This window comes from Bactrocera dorsalis, chromosome 2, assembly GCF_023373825.1.
Source record: "Bactrocera dorsalis isolate Fly_Bdor chromosome 2, ASM2337382v1, whole genome shotgun sequence".
NCBI lineage: Eukaryota > Metazoa > Arthropoda > Insecta > Diptera > Tephritidae > Bactrocera > Bactrocera dorsalis.
In genome coordinates this window covers 81,888,835-81,916,720 of record NC_064304.1, presented here as the reverse complement: position 1 = coordinate 81,916,720, position 27,886 = coordinate 81,888,835, and the positions used below count along the sequence as shown (strand labels likewise).

Here is a 27,886-nt window from a genome sequence, read left to right as displayed (position 1 = left end):
AATTTTGTTTTGAAAATTCTGACTACCCCTAACCCCTTAAGGTTTCGTGTTTGTACTTGTAGTAAATATTTCGTATTTGTAATTGCATTTATTATATCTTTTCTTAAAACTTTCCTCAGCTTGTGAATTCATGTACATACATATGTACATACATACCTGTAAATATGTACTTATATACAACATATTCTTGGTATCCACAAATTTACATATTTATACAAATAATAATACTTTTTAAATCCACAAAGTAGTGCACTTGAAAAATTGCAAGTAGACAGAACATCCATACATATGTACAAATTTAATCCTATTATACATAACTATTTGCCAACCGTTATAAGTGCGTTGTATTGTTTTCTTCAAACCCAAGATTGATCTCGCCTGCAACATGCAGTCGCTGAGGCACAAAATCACTTTGTTGTAATTGAATTATCTTTGCTTCAGTTTGTGCGCTTATAGGGATTTGTAAATTCTGAAGATTATCCAACTGGATGACTGTCTTATTCAAATCTTGACGGCATGATTTTTTCAACAAATTAGTTTTCGATTTTTTGGAAAAATGCGCCTCAATTTCCTAAAAGCAAAAATTGTTAATTATGAATTTTGAAAATTTTGTGAAAACAACTCTACTTACGTGTAAAGTGCGTCCCTCGGTTTCGGGTAGTGTAAAATATAACACTAATGCGCCAAACAAGGCTACTGCCGAATAGAGCCAGAATGTGCCCGGCAAAGTAAACGCAGACAGCATTTGTAGAAAAAGTTTATTAGCCAAAAACCCGAAAATGTAACCTAAGCCACTGACAAGGCCGGAAGCAGTGCTGCGCACTGGAGCCGGAAATACCTCACCGATAAGAATCCAAGGTATCATACGTATGCCGATATGTGCGAAAAAAGCGCTGCCTAATAATAAAATTAATGGAAGCCAAACCAAGTTGTTGGTTGTTTGTGTTGGTACTGGTAACAAAACCTCTTTAGTTATTTCTGCTTCAGATGGTGGCTTTGTAATGCGCTCGTCAAGGACAATTGACGCTAAAGTGGTAGTCAATTCTTCCTCTAAGTTTTTTGACACTGTTGTGGCTTCTGCCTGCTCCTCAGAGTCAAAAAGGTTTAGAAATGATGTTACGTTATCGCTACTATTATTTGCATCTAGATAATCAAAGCCTGGTAATTGTACAAAAGTTAAATTATCATTATAATCATCAAGTGAAAGCTCCTGCTCTTCGCGTTTAGCGCGATTCAAAGGGTTCAATGCCTCTTCGCTACCATTGATGGCTATAAGTGTTGTCGTCTCTATGCCGCCACCATCTAAGATTGCATATAATGTTGTTGTTTCCAACAATTTGTCATGCATCAAACTATCTGGTTCCAAAATTGATATCTCGTCCTCAAAAATTTTACTAATATTGGCTTGAGTTATTAAATTCTCGCTTGGCACTATATTGGAAGCATTAATGACTACATTGTTCACTGCAAAACCAGGTACCACCTTGACATAATGTGCGTATGTAGCGGTACCAAACATGCAAATCCCAACACCGATGGTAGATATCATAACCAATGGACGCTTGCCGGTGAAGTGGATTAGGAAGACACATAATATTGTTGCGATCATCTCGGCAACTCCCAACAAAATAGTGGCGTGATATTTATTGATTGGTGCTTTCAGTGTGTGGAAAATCTACAAAAATGGATGGTCCAATAAGAATAAATTTTTTTAAACGTAGCAAGTCTTATATGATTATATACCTGCACCGCGTATGTCTGCAGTGGTGTCTTGCCAGAAAAATGTCCGGTGAAGAATGTGAATGTGACCAATATAAACGGTACTAGAAAGGAACGTTTGCGAAACATTCTAAAGCGACTGGCCCACTTGGATGGCTTTTCACCATGATTGTCCACCGCTTCTTCCAAAGCCGGCTGTGTAATCAATTCTTCATAGAGTCGATTAAACTCAGCTTCGATCATATATTCGGGCACCCAACCGCGTAGCCATTGCAATGATTTTACAGCCTCACGAAAGCGATGCTCACGTATCAACCACGTCGGACTTTCGGGCACAAAGCATAGCGCTATTATACAAATAATCGGAAATGCTGAACTCAAAGCGGCTATCGTGCGCCAATCCAATAAAGAGCCCAAAATGAATTGTATAAAAACGCCGGTGATGACACATGTGGAACCGAGCGCCGAGAGTATACCACGATATTTGGGTTCGGTGATTTCGGCCACATAGGTCAATACCTGCATGCATATGTATAAAAAAAGTGCGATAATAAAATTAATAATACAAATATACATATGCATGTATATTAAGCTACCGGCGCTTCCATAAGACCGCCACCCAAACCGCTCAAACAGAGCGCCGCATACAAATGCTCAGTTCGCGTCGAAAAGTGAAAGAGTAGCCATGAAGCCAAAATCGGTAAATTAACCAGCTAAAAATTATATAGTACAATTAGTTTTGAATATAAAATACACAACTTTTAGTTGTTTACCTGCATGGCGCGACGCTTTCCAATCGGTTGAGAGAGAACGCCCGAAAAAAGGCAACCCAAAGGCACGCATATTAAATTTATTGAACCTGAAAAATTTATAATTTGTATAGAGTAGTATACAAGTATACATATCATACATACTTATTTGCATAATGATAAACTACTGAAACCACTCTAAACTCAAATAATATGGAATTTTATTGTTTGTAAAAGAGACATGTGACAGCATATGTAAAACAAATAGTACATAAATTATTATGTATAGAATTATTCAAAAGCTAAAATCCCAATAAAAACTAATCGGAAACCCAAAATATTTATGAAAACTTTTATTATTTCCAAGCAAATTTAATCCAACCAAATTAAAATAAATAAAAATGTTCAACCCTATTTCTCTTAACTGTAAACTTTGGCCGCTCTCGCCTTATGTAGCCTATGGAGATTACGAATATCTTTATAAATGTATATTATATATAAACGAGTTTTATCACTTAACGACTTTTAGTAGTTTATTATTATTATTTATCTAAAAAACTACTACATACAAGAAAGTACCAAAAAAGAAAACTAGCAAACTATACCTCAGTAGAAGAATCTGCGACCCTACGGTAAATAAAATATTATGATGAATGTATTCGTTGATTAGCTGTTTGAAAAGCGAGGCAGATGAGCGTCAGATCGCGGTTAGTCTCATTTAGGCTATATTAATGCCATTGTGCTCCCATATATAAACCAAATTAAGCCTTATATAGCAGCTCTGTCTGGAAGCCATGGAATATATCCGTCACTGAAGGCGGGGTATCCGATTAGATAAGGTTCTAGCGTCTCATCATCTCCGTGCATGCTCTCCTTCTGAAGGTGGAATCTTAAAGATAAATGCCTTATGATGTTCCCTACAATATTAATAAGTTTCCTTTTGCCTAAAAGTAGAAGTTTTTTGTTCTATCCATCATCAACACTACCGCAAAGTAACTTTGTGGTATACGCTGTGTTGTTAGTGTTCCAAGACTTGAGGTGTTTTTCTGGGGTCCATCGTTTCAAACAACCATTGAATATGCTGAATATTTTGGAGCAGCTTAGGGAAAATGTGTTCTCAGCTGTCGTCAATCGGCCTAGCTCGATTTACTTCTATTCCTATGTGACTGGGTACTCAGATGATATTAACCGAGTTATCTATTCTGCTTGCATAACCTAACGCAGTGAGACTTAGTTTTGGTGTTACGAATAGCATTAATATGATCTTGCTGTTTGAACAGCCCACTTCGCACCTTCTTTTGTGCCCAAAATTGCGGACTATAATTGTAATCATTTAATTTGAAGCTACCTTCTACAGAAAAGGCCCGCTTAATCGAATTATGTCTGTTCGTTCAACTTTAAAGTGAACAACTCGAATAATAAGGAACTATGTATGTTACCGTTATTACAAGACAATTCGGCATCACATATTGTCAACATTCTTTAAATATATCTGTATGTTAGATACTTCATAAACTCTTACAATGTCTGAATGTTTTAACTTTCGATCCCGTTCGTACTTAAACCTTATTTTTTTAAATTTTCTTAAATTCTTACTCTAAAAGTTAGTTTAGTGCCTTAGATAATCTCAAAGGAAGCCTTAAGAAAATCACAACAAAGCGAATAACAAATCCAATGGTGGCATGTTGTTAGGTGTTTACTCTTGATAAAGTTTTGTTTTGCTTTTCAATTCTTTAATGAAATCGAAACAGTCAAAAAAGTTTATAACTCGAATTACCGCATTGAACATGTACTAATCAAAAAATACCAGAGTTGTACCAATTATAAACCACTTAAAGGTAGAGTAATTAGTTATGTTATTTGATATCAATGATTTAATATAAACTTAATTAATAAATAACAGCAATTGTTTTCATCGATTTTATTTTACTGCTGGGAAAATAAAGAGTAACTCAAAAATTTAGAACTTTGAGATTTTGGCGTTGGGTTATAATTAATTAATATATATTAAACTGGCATATTTCGGACCGAAATCTGCCCCTTACTTGTATTTTTTGTTAATAATGCAAAAATGTATATCTATGTATATGTAAGTATACAGAAGTTAATTTCAATTTGCACTACTTACTGAACCAAGATATCTCATCTCTATTTAACACTATATCACTGGGTTCACGTCCATCACCACCCTGTATGGCCGGTATGACAATGGTGGGAAAACCGAGCGTCATACCATATACTGTTGGAAAAAAATTGTATCGATAATATATGTGCATATTTCATAGGTTTATATATTAGAATTAAAATGTTTATGTATACTAATACTAAGGTGTTCAGAATATTTTGTTTTCCAAAAAAACTTCAATTATCAGTACTGAACGTTCAAATAGAAGCTTTCAAAATAATATGAACCAATTAAATGATGAGTAATATTTACATAAACGTTTATTTAAAAACAAGGTTGTGAATTTTTTGATTAAAATGATTGTAATAAAAAATTTTAATTTGATTTTTAATTTGATCCTTAATTCGAAATACAAAATTTAAAATTGGAAATTTAATTTTTAATCCCAATAGCAGAATTAAAACAAATAAAAACATTATTTTTAATATCATGAGCTGGAATGAAAAGGAATTAAAAGAAAGATTTTTCTGACTGAGAAACTATAAGTAAATGTAAAAAAGACAAAAAAAAACAAAAATATGTTAAAACATATTGATAATGCAAGCGTGAAATAATCTAAATTTCAAATATATACTTGGACATTTTTTCCACATTTTTTCAATCCAATATTTAGGATTAAAATTTTCTTTTTAATCCGATTTTTGGAATTAAAAATTTAATTTTATATTTTAATCCGGTATTTGAGATAAGAAATTTTAAAATTATTTCTAATTAAGAATTTCGGGATTACAAAATAAAAGAATATTAATCGAAATTTTAGAATAATTGTATTTTCAATGCATTTTTTGCAGTAACCCTGCTTGAAAATTTATCTTTTCGCAAAAAATTCGAATTAATTTTTTTTCTTTTCTAGTCACTATGCTTCCATGAACACACCAGTATAGGAAAAAAAATTTAATATCTGCTTAAAATCAAAAAATGTAATAAACTCTTCTCTTATAAATTAAATTTGTTGTTATTTACCAAAAAGTAATATATTCTTAGCGCTTACAGCTAAAAATTGTGGTAAGGCGCTGCGAAAAGTACTAATCTCTCGATGTTCACCGGCAATGTCTGAGGACAGATTTCTGTTGCCATTTTGTATGAAATACGGCCGATTATTAACAGCTCTGAAATCAAGAAGTAAATAATTATAAATACAATTTAATATTTTCAAAATCTTAATTTAGCTAAAAATTGTTTGAATATTACCCACAAACAAAACATAAATTCTAATGTTTAATTTATAACAAGGAATGAGCGTTTTAAATATAAGTTTGTAGATTCCTAGGTATATACATATGTATGTATGTATGTAAACAAAATTTGCATTTTCATTTGAGAAATTTAGTAAAATAATCAAATATGTAAATGGATTACAATTGTATTACTGTTTAAATAAGCAATGCAAAACTTGCATATAAATAACGGTACGAATAGTAAAAGTTGCAGAAATGTTAAATCAAATAAATGTACATAAATTATACCGTTGGAATTAATAGTATATTACTTTTAATACTGTCAACTTTCAATTTATACATTCTAATAAATAAAGCCGCTGCGCATTATCTTTTTTAATAAAATGTTAACTTAAATCTAAGTTACTTAGGTAAACTTATTGATCTCCCGCACGAAAGTTTATTACAAAATAAATAAGAAAGCACCATGTTCAAACGGCACCGAACACTAGGTCAAGAATTATAAAGGGTGATCCATTTCGAGGTTCCGTACTTTTTTAAAGAAAAAACACAGAAACATCAAGTTTAATAGGGAATGTTTTTTTATAATTCTAAATAACATTTTTTGGCATTTATTTTTCGAAGAATATCTCTTCCGCGGCTACGTCTCAGATGGTCAACCCGTTGAGTGCAATTTTCGCTAACTCGTTCGAACGTTTCGACTGGTAACTGGAGAATATGATAATATGACCTGAATCGAAGCGGGATTGTCCGCATAGACTTTAGACGTTGCATATCTTCACAGGAAAAAATTTAACGGTGTGATATCGCATGATCTTGGTGACCAATGGACGGACCCAAAACGTGAAATTATCTGCTCACCGAAGTGTTCTCTCAATAAATTCATTGATGCGATGTGTGGGAAATTTTGTTGAAGCCTAATGTCTCCCAAGATCACGAACTATTATAAAATTAATCGAGATAGATATTGGTGTATTTTTTTGCCTAAAATTTCTAAAATCGGTTGAACACTTAACCTAGAATTTTAGAACATCCGGCTGACTTTACCCCATATAGATTGGATGGTATGTGAGGTGCCTTAATGCAACACAGAGCGCATTTAATTAGTATGTTATATTGGCTAAAAAAGATAAAACCGATTGATGATGATTTAGTACAATTTTCACTAGGATTGTAATCCATTCATGATTTCGTCAAATAATGAAGTTTAACCCTTTCGCTACATTTTCCAATATTACCAAGTCCTGAAGGTATTTAGCTGGCTTTGAAGATATTAAATATGAAATGTTCGGTTACACCCGAACTTAGCCTTTCCTTACTTAATTTTTTTTTTATCTCTCATTCTTCGCTATATATTCTCATATATCGTAGGAAAAGTAAATGAGTTTTTTCAAGTACCTACTACGTGAAATCACACTAAATTCGAGTTGGCATAAGGCGTTTGGCAAACGTTTAATACAAGTATACTATATATTGAGATATTTTGAATGTTAAACGTTCGCAGTAGTATTTATTCCTAATAAATCGTGTTTTTGAAAGGTAGGTTTTTTTAATGATTTTTCTTTATTACTAAAGTGAATGAATGCGAAGAGTCTGTCAAACTTTATTTGTAATTATTTTAGATCATTCCTCCCCAATCTCTATTTTTATTATTTTTCCCTAAATACTCTCATATATTGTAAGAACAGGAGACGGTACAAAAGATATATTCCATAATTTCCAAGCTCTCTCAAGTAAAATAATTGTTAGAATATGTCGTGGCGGACTTAAGAGATGAGGGTAGTATAGGATTCAAAAAATTTTAAACTTGTTTTTTGGAATAAAGCACACTTAGAGTCCTGAAAACATTATTCAATTAATGGAATAGTCATAATTTTTTCACTGACAAAGTTGTAGGATTGAAGAGTTTGGTAGATTCAGCTTCCGCTCATAAAACTTTAAGCTCCTTTTTCTCGAAATAGTTGTTACAGGTAATACTCACAATTTCGAATCGAAATGGAATTTGAAACGTTAGTACATGTTTAAAGAAGACTGAAAGAAATTTGAATTTGCTTTTTAAGCATATTATCGTGAGTGGGCCATTATTGAATTTCGCACCCATATAATTTCAATCTTCCCGGGCTGTTGCCCTCCAAAGAAAGAGAACAGTAAGAGAGATCGTGTTGCTTGAATCGTTCATTGTGAATGACGGTATGTGTTTACGAATTGCAGAGAAATAATAAGGATAATCATGTGGTATTTATATAATAGTGGCAAAGCGACAAAATGGCAATCTGGGGTAAATGAGCACTCGGTGGCAATTTTGCATTAATCCGTCATCGTTTTCTCTATAATTATTTAATCAGTTCATTAAATTTTCCATTTTACAGCGAAGAATCCAAATCGTGAGAAAAGAGTAAACAGCTGATTGCGATTTCCGACAAATTGTCATGTAATATCTAGTACAAATGTCTTCAAGAAGTTGTACACAAGAAGCTAACTCCTTTTGCTATATTTGCGACAAATTTCTTAAAATGAGAGAGAAAAGGTATGATTTAAGTGAAAATTTAAAAATTTGTGGAACATATTATATCAAGATTACTTCAATCTATCTGTTAAAAATAACGACAAGAGATGGCTCCCCATGTGTCATGTAACTCTTGCAAATGTATTCTGGATGGTGAGTTTATTTTTTTTGTGTAGGTACCTAGGTGAAGGAAGAGCAATGAAGTTTGCTGTGTCGGGAATTTGAAGGGAACCAAGTGATAATTTCATAAATATTTGACAAATTTTTTCCAAGCTTTCAGAGGCGAAAATAGAAGCGGAATATTTGTAGGCTCTCAATATTATGATATTTTCTTGAAGTTGCTTAGCAATGGGGAGAAAAAAGGAAATTACGAATTTCTCCATTATCGGATGTTGAATGTCTCGAAACATTCTCATTGAGGTAAATTTAAAGATAATATGAGGGGTCTCTTCAAATAAACGTGGAGAACACTTCCGTCAAGATATAATGGAATTTAAGAGACGTTGCCAAGGCCAGTATACATATATGTTGTAAAGGAGACTATATTTGCGAGTAAATAAGAAAACCTTCTACAAAACATGATAGGAAAAGTAAAACTGTTAATTTTAAAACATTTGTAAACTATTTAAAAAAATTCTATAATAAAAAATCCTAAATGGATGCAAGGATTAAAACCAGGGAAGACTTGTTAGTTACGTCTGGTCTAGGACGAGCTTGCACCTTATACTCTTAATTTTATAACTCACATATTGGCCGATATATGCAGTATAAAGTCACCCGGAGGTATATGGGTGCTAAGGAAAGTATTGACCTGATTCAACCCATTGTACACAGCCATGCTACTATCGGGAAAGGAGTATCTCTGAATTTAAATTATTTATCTCACACATTGACCGATATTTTCGTCAACTATAAGCACTAGATCCACATATTCAGTACCGCGGAGCTTGAACAGTTTTGATTCGGTTTACGCAGTTTTTAGTCATGATTGGCCGATCTCAAATGCTCTATTTGTGCAAAGTTTTATCCTGATATAATAATTCGTTCTTGATTTGTATATTAGGAATCTAAAATTGTGTTATATGGGAAGTAGACGTGGCTGTAATCCATTTTCGCTCCGTTTGAGCACCTCTAATACCATCTCGGAAATAAAATTTAATATCTTTGATGTATTTAGCTATTGATTTATGGCATTCTTAGTAGTTTTTAATAGTACCGTTATGTGGGCTGTGAGCGTTATCATTTGATTTCATCCATTTAATTTCGGTAGGAGTTCTTATATTAATTTGAACTTTGTCAAAAAACTCTCTTACCGAATTCCAACAAGATAGATCCATTTTTACTCAAGCTACAGCTTGCACGAACGGACAGACAGACCGTCGTTCGGATTTCAACTCGTCTCGTCATCCTGATCATTTACATATATATATATATAACCCCATATATATCTTGATTAGTTTTAGGTGATACGTATAACCGTTAAGTGAACAAAACTATATACACTGTAGCAACATGTTACAAAAGTACAATAAGTATTTTTTTAGTACCAATTCCTAATCACTGCAGAGTTAACGATGCAGACCTCTCTGTAAAATATTCATAATTTCTAACACTTAAATATATGTAGGTATATGGTAATAATTAGCCTTATAGAAACACATGTTAAAGAGTTATTTTAATTATTTTCAACTCAGTTGAGGAACGCCAAGTGCACGATCTATTTCTAAGCCTACAAATTCTTTATCGCAAAACCAATTTACGTAATTTATTTACAGGGTTTGTCCGCAAAGTAATGGGACTGAAGCGATTAAAAAAAAAATTATTGAACCAATTTTTACAATTCTTTAAAAACGTTTAAAATAGGCTCCTTCTGCGTCGATGCAGCGCTGCCAGCGCGATTTCCAAGCATTGAAGGCGTCACGGAAGGCATTCTCCGGAATAGCCTTGAGAGCCAAGATGCATAATGTTTGGATCCCCTCTGGCATCTCAAAATGCTTGCCTTTCATCGGCCTTTTCAGAGAAGGAAACAAAAAAGTCCGGGGGCCACATCTGGGCTGTAGAGCGGCTGCGGAAGCGTTGGGATGCCGGTCTTGGTTAGGTAGTTGTTCACAATTTTTGGGCGTCAGTGAGCACTTTTGGTACCATCTTCGCGCTCACCTTGCGCATGTTCAAGTGCTCCGTCACAATGTCATGAACCACAGATAAATTTAACATCTGGCCAATTAATCGAATACTTAGTCGACAGTTTGAGTTCAAAACTTTGCGTACACGTGACAAATTGTCGGTGTGTCATCCAAAAAGCCTAGTGACACCGAAACCACTTCTTATTAAGTAAATTTAAATTTTTAATTATTATTAGAAGGAAATATTTTGGTTTAAATTGGAAATTTCTATTATTCCTTTCCAATTTTTTTCATTTAAAAGTCAAATACTCTATTTTATTGTCGCAGACCGCGCTTGCGCGGTTATAGTCGCGTTTACAACAGCGCGCTAGTCGTTCTCCCTTTTCGCTGTTTGGCGCGAATTGGAGATTCTAAGTGTAGCCAAGTCCTTCTCAACCTGGTCTTTCTAAAGGAGTAGAGGAGGACGAGGATGATGAGTGACTTATAGAATTGATTTTTGTTCGTCGAGTGAGGACTTTGCTTCTCAATTATCTCCTCAGTCCGAAGTAGCACCTGTTGGTAAGAGTTTTTCTGCGTTGGATTTCGAGGCTGCCATTGTTGTTGCAGTTAATACTAGTTCCAAGATAGACGAAATTATCTATGACTTCGAAGTTATGACTAGGCAAGTCGCGAGTTTGGCGACGAATGTTTGTTTGATGACAACAGATATTTCGTCTTGCCCTCGTTCAGTGCCAGACCCTTTTTCTTCGCTTCTTTGTCCAACTTAGAGAAAGCAGAACTAACGGTGCGGTTGTTACGGACAATGCTATCGATGTCATCGGCGTACGCCAGCTGTTGCACACTCTTGTAGAAGATTGTACCTTTTCTATTCAAAAGGATGGAGCCATTTATAGAAGTCCACGCAAGTGAGGAGAAGTGTTCTCCAGGAACGACTCTTTTACATATGACTCAAGCAGCTCATGACTTCCGGTCTTAAACCAAGTATCTTCTGGGTAACCAAAAAAACATCCGTTAGAAGTTTGCCATGGGTTTGGGATCCGCCCCCGAAAAAACACCCCCAATGAAAAGGACACAACAGCCTCGGATGACAAATAGTCCGGTTCCATAATTGGGAAGACGCCACTGCCCAGCTCGTTGGTGTCCTGAAGAAAACTGCGTTTGCTTAAATCGATCATTGTCTTCGCAGATTACTACGTACTTATTGACTGAATATTTTCTTATTATAACCAATTATTACAATTATAGTAACTTAAAATATTCTTCTCGGCCAAACAATAGAATTAGATGACGAAAAATTTCGAGCGATTATCTTTTACAAATTTTGACGTAGATTAACTCAGCAACAGTGCATCGATGAACTTAAGTCAGTTTTTAGTGATGAAGCTCCATCAGTATTGTAACTTCAATCGAGGTCGTAGATCACCCCAAAGCGGATTTCGTGAAGGTCGTCCAAAATCAGTATTTGTTTCAGAAACTCTTGATGTTGTGCACAAATTAATATTGCCAGATCGTCATCTGACCCATTGTGAGATATAGACAACTATAGGCATTAGTGGGCCAGCAGACATTCAATATTACATGGACATTTGACTATAAACAATTTTTTCAAATTGGATCCTACACAATTTATCGATCGCTCAAAAAAAGGCTCGTGTCGATTTGTCGGGTGAAATGCAAAACAAAATGTTAGCGGTGCTTTGAAACAGCAGTCGACTGTATGAGTGTTTCAATATGAGCCTAAGACAACAAAAGTTGTTCACGCACGAAGCCCTTCCAGCAAATGGTTGCCTGTTTTTTGGAACAACTAGATATATCACTACCATTACACTTGAACAACTCAGAACTATAAATTCTAGGTGATGTACAGTACAACCATCTGTTTGCCAGTTGTCTTTCATGAAATTAGAAAAACCAACCGCCGAAGGCGAATCGCTCTTTGCCATGCAAACTCTTACACATCGACTGATATAACTGCATTTTTGAGTACTCGAAAAATCAATTTGATGAGTCATCCGCCATATGGTCCTGACTTGGGACCGAATGTCATATTTTTATTTCCGTACGTGAAAGTTAAACTAAGAGGTCAACGATTTTTGAACACCTGAAGAGGCGGTTGATGCGTTCAGAACGCATGTTTTGGAGATACCTGAATCAGAGTGACAAAAGTACTTAACAAATTGGTTCAACGCATGCAAAAGAATATAAATATATATAAATCTTCTGACCGTGTGTTTGCATTTGAACTGCTCCTAAACGGATGGACCGATTTTAATGAAATTTTGTGTGTATGTTCAAGGAGATTCGAGAATGGTTTAGATTTACAATTTGGTCCACTGGAAAATGTTTTTTTAAATTAATTTTTCATTTGTAATTAATTGCTAATTTTAAATGTTTGACCGATGGATGGCGCTACCATCGCAGTATTCAATATTCAAACCTTAAATTGGCGTAAACGTGTATTAAACAAAACGATGCCAAAGTAAAAGGCGACATCTGTAGATCAAGTTTTCATATTGTGGACAGAGTTGTTCGTTCTTAAGTAATAAATTGGGTCATTCAATACATCTATGGGTAGCTATAATATTTTTTCATACCTGCTAACTATTGGAGGGGGCATCTTGACAGGCAATTTACAATTGCAAAAGGTCTGGCATAAAAAATAGTGGCATAACTGAAGTGTTGATAAAAAGGTCTATCAAAATTTGAGATATACAGAAATCTTTTCGAAGCATTGCATAGAGCAATGCAATATTTAAACGGGAACGATGAATTTATATATGCGTACAATTTCAAACTGATCCTTCCTGAAAAATATTAAAATTGCTAAATATTAGGAATGGTAGAATAGAACTGCAATCAAACACACAATGCAATGAATTAAAACTGGCTCATTTATCATTCGATGAATAATATACCACGGGCATCCCAAAAGACTGATGCCATAACCTTGCCAGCCGATTTTTTGTCTTTTCACGCTTGAGAACCGTTTCTTAATATGCAGTCCACTAGGCTGACAATCGATTGGACTCGATTGATTTCACTGATGCACAGCCCAAATTCAATAGTATTTTTACCCCAAAAACCAATTCTTTCTTAACGCACGAAATTCTTTATGATTCATTTTTTTGTAAACTAACACAAGTTGCTTCACCAAAAATGCGATTATTCCTTAAATAATATTTATAATCTAACTAATAGAAATCATATAGATGGTATTAGTAGTACTACCTATGTAACAGCCACAGTAAAACTTGGGACTCTAGTATGTACATAGATCTTAATGGAGAATGTTTTGAAAAACAATAAAGTAATTTTCGATGAACAAAATTTCGTTTTGTTCTCTAATCCTGAAATATAAAAGGCAACCTACATAGTGGGAAACTATTTTTCGAATAGAACCGTTTTGCACCGTACCGTATGTACTTTCAAAAGATTATTGTGCGCAAGAAAAATTGGTAAAAGGCTTTTCAGTTTCAGTTCGAAATCATCTCTTAATTAAATGGAATCAATTAGCTGTTTTTTACTGGCTTTGGAAAGTACCAATTAAAATCCCCGCACGTCGCCTTTAATTAAATTTTCATTCAGAATTACTGGCTTGAGAAGATCGATTGATGTTTTGCCAAACATAAAACCTGTCACAGTGTAAATAAAATGCTTACGTATATTAGTATATGTAGGTATATATTGCATTAGTACATATGTTTGTACCAACAACTGTGTACGTTTTCTGTAAATGGAATTTACCCGTTTTTAACTTCCGTTGTTTTGTCCACAGCCGTCATAGTGTTTGTGTTGGAACTAGTGGAATGCACGTTTTTTCTATATATTTAGCATATTCTTCTTTTATTGTAAGTATGCGCTTAGATTCGTCGGCATGTCTATATGTATGTATGTAAGTACTTATATTACAAAGCTCTTTCGTTCTTTTTTGCACTGTATGACACAATGTTGTTATTGTTCAAAAATTATGTATCACAGTTTTTTTCCCGATTAGTTTCACTGATTAACGGTAATTTATTTAATTTTTTTTTTGCAATTTGTTTTATTATTTACGTTTCACCTTCATTTGCTCACTGCTTGCATATACATATTTATGTATGTATATAGTATTTGTGTGGGCGTGTTTTGCTTTTTATTGGGAGTTTGTGCATAAAACGTGCAAATTTAATTGTCTTCAACAAAGAGGCGCCCAATTATCGTAATGGCTGTATAGAAATCGCTGCTGTTGCTGGTCACACTGAAGCCAAATAATGTTTAAATTTGCATAATAAAAACCATTAATTACAAAACTGCGCTAAAGTGAGCAGAAAAATATGTCACGTTTTTGTTGTTTTTTTTTTTACATTTGAAATTAACTTTTCATTTTTTTCTGGTATGAACTTAAGCGCAGCTTTTGTCTTTAGTTTTTTGTTTGACAGAACTATCTACCACTTACAGGTTAAAGTTTGTTTGTGTGTATATGTTAAAGTATAATAAAGTCACGGACGACATAAATATTAGACAGCGTACACGAGCGCATCATAACTTTTATGTAATATGATAACTTTGCAACAACTTTAATGGGATATATGTCTAGATATAAATAAATATATACATATGTGTTAGTAGGTGTGTGTTAGTAATTAAAAGAGTTCAAGTTGAATACGATGACCGCTGTAAGAGAAAAATCTCAATTAGCTTTACTAAGGTGCTTGGAAACAAAAGAAAAAAGCTTAAAGATCATCTTAAATAAAAATAAGCAAAATAAATGAAACTAAAATTATACACACCAGAAGGAAAGCATAGCAAAACGCTTCATGAAAGGCATGCATTTATTTTCAATTTTATTTACTTCTGTCATTTAGATGACTTTATATATTTCTACGATTATTTCTAGTAACATATCTCGATTCTATTTGCTTCTGTATGTGTGTGTGTAAGCGTTGAAGAGAAAACGTTGTGTGCTCAAAGCATCGTCAGCAGGTTGAAAGAACTACCGGATTTTATCACGAACTTGTAAGAAATCAGGCTTAACTTTGAAATGTGGTTAACAGCAGCAAAAGATAAAACAAAAAGTAAATAAAAAGCAACGAAACCACACAATATGTTAAATGATGCGAAGAAGTTTCTTCATTTGAAAACAAGTTTCATTAAAATCGAGGTGTTGCGCTTTTTAATTGCTTACTGTATGCTTATGGACATATTTTCTTACAGCAGAAATTTTTTATGCATATGCCCTTCAAAACGATTTACTATTATAGAGATAAACTATACAAGTACATTTACCGGTATGAAGTGAGCGTTGAGATACAAATGGTTAGTGGGGAACATTTGATGTGAATTTTTTTCAGTTTGGTTGGCATGACATCTGTCAAACATATTCAATAACCTTCCAGTTATTAAACAAACATAATTTCATAATTTTTCGTTATGTTAAAAATGTCATTTTTTGTACCAAAAAGTGTTGATTTGTGGAAAGCATTGATGTTTTGTTTCCGTTTGAAGAAAAGTGCTACAGAGTCGCATCGAATGCTTGTCGAGGCATTTGGTGATAATGTTCAATCAGAAGAAAAGATATTTTCAACGGTTCAGAGATAATGATTTTGATGTGAGAAATGAAGTGCGTGGAAGACCACCCAGAAAGTTTGAAAACGCTGAACTGCTTACAGTATTGGATGAAGATGATACTTTGAGTCAAAAGTAAATGGCAGCCATATTGAATGTTGCACAACAAATAATTGGCTAATCCGGAACTACCATCAACATCGACTGCAAAAAAAGATCAATTCGGTAAGAAGGCATTGCTCTGTGTTTGGTGGGATCAGAAGGGTGTGATATATCATGAGCTTCTAAACTTTGTGAAACTGTTAATACGAGTACTAATTTCTACAGACCACAAATGTCCATTTTGAAATATGCATTGATCGAAAAAACGGCAAAGTAATTTTGTTACACGAAAATGCACCTGCACACAAAGCAAAATCGGTTCCTTCCGATTACCATCTGTTTTCTTCGATGGGACACGCATTGACTACGCAGCACTTCGATTTAGAGTAGGAGTCGAAAATTGGGTATCGGATTGGTTTGCTTCAAAATACGAACATTTTCATTGGTATGATATCCAGAACGGTCAAAATGTATAACAAGCAATGCTTTGAATAGTTTTTTATTTTACTTTCTCATTAAAAATTGGAACTTCATACTCACAAAAAGGCTCATTTCATACCGGCACACAAGTACAAGTAGTATTCAAACCGTTTACTCTAATCATGAACTACGTTTTAATAATCTATAAAATACTCACAAATTATAATTATCATACTATAAATATAACATAAAAAATCAGTTTAAGTTTTTTAAAAGATTTTTGTACAACACTTTCCATAACCAATGGATTAATAATGCATTAACTGAGATTACTTTGGATCTCTTGGCCTGATTTTAATATACTATATATATAAATAAGTTTATTTCTTAATACACCAAATTCATTATTGTTGTTAAACTAACTATAAGCATTACTTTAAGCTTCTACAAGTGCTACTTTACACTATTTATCATATTTAATAAATTGCTTATTCGTAATGTTACTCATCCGCCATGTAGCTTTTTTCTGCTCAATATTGTGTTTAAAATTATTTTGCCAACAACTAAATATTGAACGTTGTTAAACATATTAGTGAGATTAATTTATTATTATATCATATATATGTATACACATACTGTAATCACTTAGACAACTACTCGAAAAAATTATTGATTTTCAGAAAAAAACTAAAAGTTAATTTCAAAGTTTTGCCAACACTGATCCAATATAATTTTAAATATATACAAAAGTATTAGAAATTCTTATGTATGCATATCAAATTGTTGTTATTTGCCATTCATAATTGGTATGAACATTAAAATTTTACAGTGTATTTCATTGGCATGTGAGTTGTGTGTGTTTGAGCATGCATTTGCGTGCATATATATGTATAAGTGTATTTTACTGCTGTAAACGTTTCCAAATAGTGTCTTAGCATAATTATTGTAAATTAACATTCATTACATTGGCAACCCATAACCTACAAATGGATTTTTCGATTGAAAGAGCGTTGCGGCACACAAAAGTTCGCCATAAAAAATATTCTAAATAAAACTAAATATTATACAAAAAATAATAATAATCAAAAATATTATTATATTATATATTTATTATTATTATGTAAATTTTTGTTATAATTAGTTTTATTATATTATTATTATTCACAAAGTAAAATACTCAACAAACTGTTAACAAATCCACTCAGTTTATTTGTGTTTTGAAACCAAAAGGTCGCATAGTTTTGCTGTACCACTGAGAGGTAATATGCATTTTTATTTCATGTTATTTGCTATATCAAAATTTTTTAACACCATTTGGATTGCAATGACACATTAAATTTGTTTTTTTTTTTATTTTATTTTTTCAGTTTTTTAGTATTAAATTATGATAACTTCTTTATTGCCAAGGCACCAAAGCAGGTCTGAATTTATTTACATAAAAAAAAACATTTTTGACTGCAAAAATATTTATGCAAATTTGCACGATTAATTAGGCGATACCAATATAATGAACAACGTTTTGACAAATTGTGCATTTTTTTTAAATTAGCGTTAGAAATTGAGCACATAACAAAGCAGTAAACTAGGCAGGTGTCAAACACAATTAATTAGTAGATAAATATAATTCAAAATTAGGTAAACAAATTTATATACAATTTCTCTTTTCATAATGTCTTTCTTTAATCTAATTTTTGTTTTGCACCGATTGTTATATTTTCTACACGAACCGGAAAACTCGCTTAACAAATTTCGATTTTAATCTAAACTGCTACAAGGTACCGCTATGTTTGTTTCATGTTAGCGCCTCCACGTTCTGAGCAACACTAATTCGAGTTTTGAAGTTCCGCAATACACATTACAGAGCTCGCTTTCATTGTAGCGTCTCGTTTCGTCTGTCCGTACGGTTGTATATTTGTTTTGAGTGTGCAATACTGTTACATATTTAATGGTGCAGTCAACGTTTAGGCCCGGCTTTTAGTTAGTTACACTGGACTAATGCCACTAGGTTTGCAATACACAGGAGGAAATGTCGGAGACCCTATAATATATAAATGGCCAGCAAAACGATTTAAGTCTATACTAATCTTTTTGTTTATGAGATATCGATCTGATATTTGCATACATCCTTTGCTCATCAAGAAGCTGCCCATTTGTCGGAACCGCCGATTTCGAACCACTATAGCATTCAGTTGCCATACAAACTGAACGATCAAAACAAAGTTCTTGTAAGGAAAGCTTTTTGACAAGATAGCCTACAACTTACATATATACAATGCATATAAAACATATATATTTCTAAAAGTAATAATATTAAAAATTGTGGTTGTCTTATTACATTTTCAGCGCAAATATTGAATAACTCGGTGCCGAGATATCTGTATATGCATATATTTTACGAGGTATATAAAAGATAGTAGAATTTAATTGAGTTTTGCAAAGCGCCCTCCTCCTCATCACATGCACTCGCAGAGGCCTAGCACTTTGATGAATTCCATTAATTTACTGAGGTGATGTAATTCCTATCCTATTTTTGATAACGAAATTGGTTATAATTGAGAGCATCTAACATCTGAAATCGGTACAGAAAACATATGATTTCAATTGTAAACGTAGACATTTTTTTGGCTTAATGGAGCTTTTATTTGTTCACTATTTTTTTCTTATTTTTAAACTCCTTCAACGAACTTATAAGTAAACTTAGCCCATCTGTCTCCTTCTTATGTTTTTCTTAAGTGATCACAAATTCTCCATTCATTAACCCTTTTTGGTATACTTTGAGACAGTTATTTCCCTAACGATCTCGATATAGATTTATGGTTAATGCTCTCTTCAAACTCAACCTAAAATGGGCACAGTTCTATAAAAAAAAAAAACAAAAAAAAAATGATCGTAAAATTTCATTTTAGAGCGTATGGGAATTGCATTTACAGCTCACTGTTTAGCTGTCACGCACTTAACTCAGTCGTCTCTGATAAGAGCCTATGTTACCGTCATACTCACACATAACATATTTACACATATGTACATATGTCCACTTCTCTCTTCAGGTTTTCGATTGGTTTTATGCAAACCATTTCATTCGGCTTTGGCTACGAAACTTTTGATTTTGTTTAAGCCATGCTTAGGCATGCTCACATGACGCTAGTTGCCTCACTGCGAATCTTTCAGCTCTTGCGCATTTTGGTAGAAAGCCATTGTGTTAATACTGATCATAAAACAAATCAAGTAGTGAGTGGCGCAAAGAAAATATAAAACACGGCGCAACAAATCAAAATAGATAAATAAATCATTCGGTTCACTACTACCACCATTATACCATAAGTATGTACATAACATTAACAATCTCTATGTTGGTTGGGACTAAGCGTTTTAATTGTACTCAATATATGCTGCTGCATTACCATGTACCTAAGTAGGTATGCATGTAAGTTGAAGTGTATTTTCATTGCCACTTTGTAATCGCCTTTTTCATTTGGCATCTCATTTTCACCCTTTCTAAGTATTCATTACTACTTTTATTCGCTGAAATCTGGGGAATTTCGGTTTTGATTGTTGTTTATACTTGTAAATTGTAAAACTTCCGTTGCTCGCACCGACTTCAACACATTTCACACTCGTTTGCGAAATTTTGTTAATATAATATAATTGTCTGGGAAATATAAAAGTGTGTATGTATGTGTGTGTACGCAATCAAAGTTATTTATGGTATTTATGTGAGTTGAAGTGTGTATTTGCATGTCTGTAATTGCTTCGACACTTAGAAGAAACGCATCAGGAACTTTGGCAGTGAAGGAAGTTTTCAACAACTAACCGGTTTTTTTTTGTCACAGACACCACTATTCGCAACACTAGCAAAGCTCAATACGAATTCGCAACAATATATGTACATACATACTCGTAGGTATAGATGTGTCTACAGTTCTGCTTATATTAATGGCAGTGCGAATTGATATGGTTCTATGGTAAAAATTGAAACGTTTCCAATAGATATTGCATTTAAAATTATATTTATACCCTGAAGAGGGTAATATTGGGTTGTCAAAAAAGCCTTGCGCTATTTTTATTGATTTTTTTTTATTGAAATTGAAATGAATTTTTGATGACTCATGCCCAGCTTCCGGAGCGTGGCGCATCTTCGACCACCTCTACACCAGAACGAAAACGTTGAAACCATCGTTGTGCGGTGGAAATGGAAACTGTATCGGGTCCATGAACTGCACAAATTTTATTGACGGCTTGAGATGCATTTTTGCCTTTAACGTAGTAGTACTGTAAAATATGCCGTATTTTCTCTTTATTTTGCTCCATGTTTGCGACACTATAACTCACGAACGACTTAAAAGAAATGACAATCAATCAAACACGTGTTAGCGCGTGCAATGAGCTTTCCAAAAAGGTATAGCATGACCCGATGCGACGAATAAAACTAGAACTACGCGCTTTCAGCGCCAACTAGCGAATATACCGCAAGACTTTTTTGACAAACTAATGTTAAGTTTACCACTAGAAGAAAACTTCAGAGACACTGCAAAATATACAATATATACATTTAAATAATCAGCATGATGAGTTGAGTTGATTTGGCCATCTCCTTCAGTTTTTGAGATGTCGGCCTGAAATTGGCAGACGTCCTTTTTTCCTCAAAAAGCTTCCAATTTGTTGAAACCGCCGATACCAAACCACTATATCGTATGCATAGCTGCCATACAAACTGAACTATCGGAAGTAATTGTTCAGTTCGAATCACTATAGCATATAACTGCTTTGCGAACTGAACGAATAAAGTTCTTGTAATGAATCTTTTGTAAAAGTGATTTAATATTTAGTATAATGGTAAAAAATGGTATTAATTCAGGTTTGAACCCTAACTGTAACCCTATTTACTTCTTCTTTCCTATTAGTTTAACGTTTCGTTTAATTTTAACGTATCTCTGAATTGTTTTACTTCAGTAATCATCTCCACATGTATTCTAGCTGGAGATAATTGTGCAGATCTGCTTGCTGGAACTATTGATTTAATAAAAAGCTTTAAATAATAAAGAAAATATGCAATATTGTATATACAAAAAACAAACAAAAAAGTTAACTTCGATTGCACCGAGTCATAAATACCTTCAGAGGTATATTTCTCATAGCAACTATATTCATAACTAAATCCTAACACGTAACCGGTCGATTGTTAATTCACAGGAACTAGGTTTATATATTTTTAAGTAATCTTCAAGTCGAATTAAGGTTACTTAATAAGGAAAAAAATAATTTTATAAAGATTACTATCTTAATTTGGATCGGTCAGTTTCAATGGTAGCTATATGCTTAAGGGGTTCGATCTGAGCATTATGTTTGGAGATTGTAGAGTTGTCTTGAAAAATAATCCTTGCAAATTTCGTGAAGATATCTTGTCAAAAAAAAAATAATTTACCCAAGAACTTGAATTGGATCGGTCAGTTTGTAAGTCAGCGCTAAACCATTATAGTTCGATATCGCCAATTCCGACAAACAAGCAATACTTGGAGTGAAACGGACATATGCAAAGTTTCAAATCAAGAGAGAAGAACATTGGACCTTATAAAATAAATTGGCGCACTTGCTTATTTATCGAAATAATATAAACCATAGAGGAAAAAGACATATGAATCGAAATACACCAGGAGGTTTTGGAAAGGATTTTATGAATATAAATATATATTAGTTTAATTATTGTTTTATACTATCTATAATCGATCAATTGGTTCTTTTGTTGTTTGACACTTGTTTTATGCTTCGTTTATGAACACACATTCCAATTACACTTTTGAATCTATTCAATTTAGCAAAAGAACATAATCGTATAATTTGAAAATATTTGTTCATGTCGTAGCATTCGAAAACAAGTTGAATTAAAATTTGTCTGCGAATATTTATCAAAATTCATTCATCTTTGCTCAATACTCAGTGAGCGCTGCTATTATTATGAACACAATTGTACCTGAAACCAGGAGATGGTTGTGCAAAATCATGCCGTAGATTTCATTAAGAGTTTGAAGTCTCATAAATTATTAGAATATGCAAAAATAATCCACTTAAACACACTTTTAATATTGTAAATCATTCCACAATTTTTTTTCTTCTTAACACTTTTGCACTTGAGAAAAATAATGAACACAATTGCAACTATATATGGCATGTAAGTATGTATGTTTGTGCTCCGTCACATATATTTATGTCCATTCTGTGATTTCCCAAGTGGAATTTAATTGTAATGGGATCGGCTATAGTTTTCTCTTATTTTAAATACTTTTCAATTAGTTTAATTCAATTTCCGTACATTTTTACCCACTTCATCACTGTCTCATTTAACGGTTGCATTGTATTCCAAATCCGGTTGTGGGCTTTTGCATTCTACTTTTATATAAAACAAATTTATTTATTTTTATTATATACTTCGAATTAATCTCTTGTGCTAAACAAATAATGACGGCATTAAGTGCAGTTACTGCCACTTATGATGCAATTACGCACTCCGATGCGTATTTCGACGTACATAACTACATAGTTACTACAAGCAAACCCATTGAGTATATTGAGTATTTCTTGAAGAAGTACTCTCAATGATTTTAAAATACACACACTTTTGCCACTGATCTATCATAATCAGCAAAATCTTGTTGGTTTGTTGATATTGATCTTGCGGATCAGGGCTACAGACGTTGACATTCAAACCGCTGTAAGTAAATGTGGCTGCTGCGGTACTCCAAATGCAAGTGCCAGGCAAATATGTAAGATTAACTGTTATAGGTATGTAATGGGGGTTTCGAAATAGATATTTATTTGCATAAAAACGTATAACATAATATCTCCGGTCAATGTACTACATTGTATTTATATGTGTATTCGAGAAACATTTGTTTAAATATTTGCTATTTGTTGAATCTGCTTGTCTTTTATAAATTAACGAGCGAATTTATCTACAGCTTAAAGATTTGTTCATTTAACGGTTGTTTATAGCAACAAAAACATTCGACGACATCTACATTCATAGTTTTTTATATATGTATGTATGATATGATTCGGAAACACGAGACGCATTGATAATTGTAACTTTTAATATACTTTGTATTAGTTTGACAGTTGGTCCGTTATGAAATTTCAAAAACAAAAACTAATAAAGAGATATCGTATGGTAATAAAACACTATTTTTTTAAAGAGCAGCCTTAACTTTGGATCGGCGGTTCTAAGGTGGTCAAATGAGCAGCTTCTTGGGGAAATATGTAAGAACGTGTGTAAAATTTCAAGTCGGTATCTCAAAACTAGGGGCTAGTTCGTAGACAGACTCAGCAAATCGACTCAGCTCGGCACACTAATCATTTCTACCAATTTATTGACGTAAAAACCGTCTTTCACAGCACGGAAAGAGACTGTCTCTTTGCCGCTATGTCTCAACTGGAATCCCCGCAAACACTAATCATTTATGTATCCGACATTTTCTTCTGCGTATTACAAACTTCGTGGCAACCTAAAATTCGGGTTATAAAAATGGTAGCGTGATGAGTGTTATTTGGACTCTGCACTAGGCAAATCAATCATAAGAAGTTAGTGAACGAAAATCTCAAACAAGCTCACACAATTATTTTCAATTGCCGTAAAATGGGGTTGACACGGCCGATACTTTCGAGATATCAACGAAAGGGTTTTGGTATATCGTTTTTAAAAATTTAGGTATGCGAACGCTACATACTTGTATGTACATACATACATAGGTGTAATGCAAACTCGCAATCGACAATTACTATGTAACAAAATAATTAATCGTATAAACTCAATTTTTTTGCAATAGATGACAATAGAGGCAATAGATGACACAGTGCTATTGTCGGCTGTCACAGGTATGCGCTCTATCAATTATTTGGCATAAAAATAGAATATTTTTCATCGTATGGTATATGTACATATATTGTACTCTCTCATCATGTTGCTACAGAGTACCTATAATAGTTTTGTTCACCGAACGGTAAATTTGTAAAGCCTAAAATCAATCAAGCTAGATATAAATGATCAAGATGACGAGACGAATCGAGTGACTGCCTTTTAGTATAATTTCAGTAAAAATTAGATTTCGGGATCAGACTTGGTACACGTATTCCTTGGCACCCGCCTATGCTATATCTCAGGAACTATTATCAACATTGACGTCTTTTCTTACACACATACACATACATACATATATAGTTTGTGTACGTGTTGATGCAACAAATTAATTGCGGATCGGTACCTTTACGACGCTTTGATTTTTATTACAGATTTGTTTAATGTATGAGAAACTACTTAATCGATTACATGCATACCGGATATACACATGCATACGTTTGCATGTGGGACTTTTTTGGAATTTATAGCCTATGCTATAAATCTGCACTTTTACTTTGTTACTTTTAATGTTCTATATTACTAGATTAAAGGTACTCACTAAAGCGTGTGGGTTTCCATTACTTTAAACTTATATTTCAGTGTTGGTTAATAATTTGCGAGGCGTTGATGTCGACGTTTTTCTGTAACTTAATGTTGTTCTTTCTGTAATAAGACTTTCAAGATTGTATTGGAACACAAAATTTTCGGAGTTTTCGGCTCAATTCCAATTTTGATTTCAAGATTAGACGATCTACCTTAATGTGTGATATTAACTGAATGTATCGCTCTATAGCGTATGCAATTGAAGATCGTGCGAATATTTTAGCCTTGCTTTGAATGCAATAAAAAACGAAGGTTCTATAAATCCCATAACTTAAATTAATTAGACGAATATTGTTGGAAGAATGCAAATAGACGATTTTAGCTTTTTGTAACATTCCTTGTAAATGCCGGAAGGTCTCAACCGGAGACTTCAAAATCAGTATATTAGGTTAATAAGTTCGCAATTATTGCTCTGGTTATCAACCTTCAAACAGTCGATTTTTTGAGGATTTTTTTGGGAGGGAAAAATATAATTGATTAAGGGGGAAGCCTGGTTTAAAGGCTTCAAAAAATCGATTTTTTTGAGGATCTATTGGGAAGGAACGAAATAATTGATTAAAGCGAAATTTCTAAGATTTATAGTTATATATTTAAACATCATCCGTCAATTTTTTTGTATACGAAATCTTTGATATTCTGCCTTTGGAAAGCAATTGCCCCATGCGTCTCGCAAGTGCATTTTTCGGACAGCGGGCGGAATATTCATATTTGGTTATAACTTATTATCTAGTTAAACTAAGAAAATTCCAAACATTTAGGTGTAAACTTTTAACAATTTTAAAAAATTGGAAAAAGTGTTGTTTGGCCAGAAAAAAAATTATTTTATGTTGTTTAAAAATATATAAGATATATATATATAAATAGAAGATAATTTAATGCCAAGCTTCGCTTTCTGTCCAAGCGCTCATATATCTGCTGGACGCTAGGTCACTATTTTCCTTCTAGCTTCGACAATTTTTCGAATTCCCATCTATAACTTTGGAGACATATTCCTAGATAAGCTTTAAAAAGGTTTAAGCAAGAAAAATTCGATTTTTTGAAGATTTTAAAGCAGGCACCCCCCTTAACGAGCAAATGACGAATAAAGGCGTTTCAGCTTTATATCTAAGTTAAGCCACACTCACACTTTTTTTAAACTAAATCTCTGCCTTTGAATCGTTGCCGTTATTTCTTGATTATTTGCTATAGAATTAGCAAAGCAATTATATTAACGCCGTTCTTATATAATATTCTAAATCTGAGACTATAATCTGATATTAATTGTTTTGACGATTAATATTGCAGTTCAACACTTGCCTAAAGATTACAAACATATTCAATTAGTTAATTTGCTTTATAGGAACAATAAAACACAAAAGAGATTTGCACCCAAATTAAAAAGACTCACAAGACTCAGTAATCCGATAATTGTTCTAACATTCTTCTCTCATTTTTTCGTAAATATTTGCAAATAACTATTTAAACTCGCGCTATAACATAAATACATATATATTTATGTATATTTTGGCTCACTCTCGCATTTTCAAATAACTTACATTGACGGAATGTTACGGCTCAGGTTTCGTCTTAACCTAGGCTCTGCCATTGCGAACTAGTTCCCGTTTTAACTACAGTTTAAGACACTTGCAAATCTTCTATTTTACGACCAATGAAACGTCCAAGCCATTTTCGTTTTATAAGCATACTAAATAACAAAGAGTCAGATAACCGATTTCGGGTGCTTTTAGAAATTATTTCTATATTCATACATACTTTTCCATTATACAATTCTATGAATACACAAGTGGGTATTTGCTGATTTTTTACACATTTTGTTTGTTTGTTATTTTTATGTACAGATAAATGTTATGTATATGCGTACCATCGGGCTTATACAAGTATTTCAGTTTTTGCGTAAAATAAAGGCGCTCCATCAAGTGCGCCTGGTTGCCAGTTTATAATGCCGTCATCGGATGCTATGATTTTGAATTAGTTCAAATACGTTAATCAGCAGTGTCAACAAACAACAGTTGAACGTTTGCTCACCTTTACACAAGCATGCGCTCCATCTCTAACCATAAAATAACAAAAATAATATATAAAGATGTACACAAAAATTTAATTCAATGTTTTTAGCAAAATTTGAGCGGTACATTTTCATTCGTGTTAAATTAGCTGTCGGCTTATAAAACTCTGAATTCATCTTAATCATAAAAACATAAGTAGTATTAGTTAGGTAACCTAATTTCGGTGAACTTTTCATTTACACGTAAACCTCCTACAACGCGGTTTCCTATAACGCGTTTTCGCTCCAACGCGGTTCCCAAAATGCGGACATTTTCTTACAGCGCCACTCTTACAACGGGATTTTTATGAAAATTTTTTCAAATATTTACTATTACTGTTTGAAAAAGGTTTTCTTGCAAAAAAAAAAATGATGCGTCACTTAAAGAAATTCGTCCTTCAATACTAAAAGCTTCCTGGAAAGCACTTATACCAGAAGTAGACTTTCAGGGCACTGTTCTACACCAATAGAAGATGAATATAGGAACATAGTGAGATTGGCGCATGCAATAGAAGGTGATGGATTTGATAAAATAGCAATGACTGATATTCAAGAATTAATTGCGGTTGCAGTTGGAAGAATACATTTTGGAGAACGACCCTTTAAGTGACAGAGCAGAAATATTTAAACGAAATCTTCAAAACAATTTAGCTCGCTATCAAGAAATTTATAAAGATTTGCGAAATAAGAGCAAACAAACTTCAATGCACGATTTTTTCAAACCAATAATCGTCGAAAGGATACCCGAATCAGATAGCGGATCAAGCTCAGATTTTGGACTAGTACGAACAAAACGTTCGAAACAAATCATTCTTAGTGAGGAGA

The 27,886-nt window shown here is 33.3% G+C and overlaps 1 protein-coding gene across 13 annotated transcripts; it reads right to left on the bottom strand.

Annotated features, from left to right (window-relative positions):
- Nucleotides 1-171: 171 nt before the first annotated feature.
- Nucleotides 172-26,708, bottom strand: LOC105226586 (facilitated trehalose transporter Tret1). Of its 13 annotated transcripts, none has more exons than XM_011205546.4 (9): nt 18,306-18,455; nt 14,205-14,697; nt 5,617-5,762; nt 4,597-4,707; nt 2,493-2,578; nt 2,316-2,432; nt 1,744-2,238; nt 632-1,675; nt 172-571 (listed from the first exon to the last, which is right to left on the bottom strand). In XM_011205546.4, exons 2-9 carry the CDS (start codon nt 14,240-14,242, stop codon nt 332-334), a joined length of 2,277 nt encoding a protein of 758 aa, XP_011203848.2. In that variant the 5' UTR covers nt 14,243-14,697; nt 18,306-18,455; the 3' UTR covers nt 172-331. The 13 variants fall into 13 exon arrangements, with proteins under 13 accessions (XP_011203848.2, XP_011203847.2, XP_011203846.2 ...); XM_011205545.4 differs by having other exon boundaries at nt 18,254-18,369; XM_011205544.4 differs by having other exon boundaries at nt 18,180-18,358.
- Between the last annotated feature and the right edge of the window lie 1,178 nt (nt 26,709-27,886).

What these genes read in the sequence shown, in the direction of transcription:
- LOC105226586 (XM_011205543.4), bottom strand. Translation starts at nt 26,602, where the DNA reads ATGGCAGAGCCTAGGTTAAGACGAAACCTGAGCCGTAACATTCCGTCA. An exon ending in AGATGAGATATCTTGGTTCA is followed by an intron (nt 2,579 to 4,596) that starts GTAAGTAGTGCA and finishes TAAATTTTTCAG; the next exon opens with GTTCAATAAATTTAATATGC. An exon ending in GCGGTCTTATGGAAGCGCCG is followed by an intron (nt 2,239 to 2,315) that starts GTAGCTTAATAT and finishes ATATGCATGCAG; the next exon opens with GTATTGACCTATGTGGCCGA.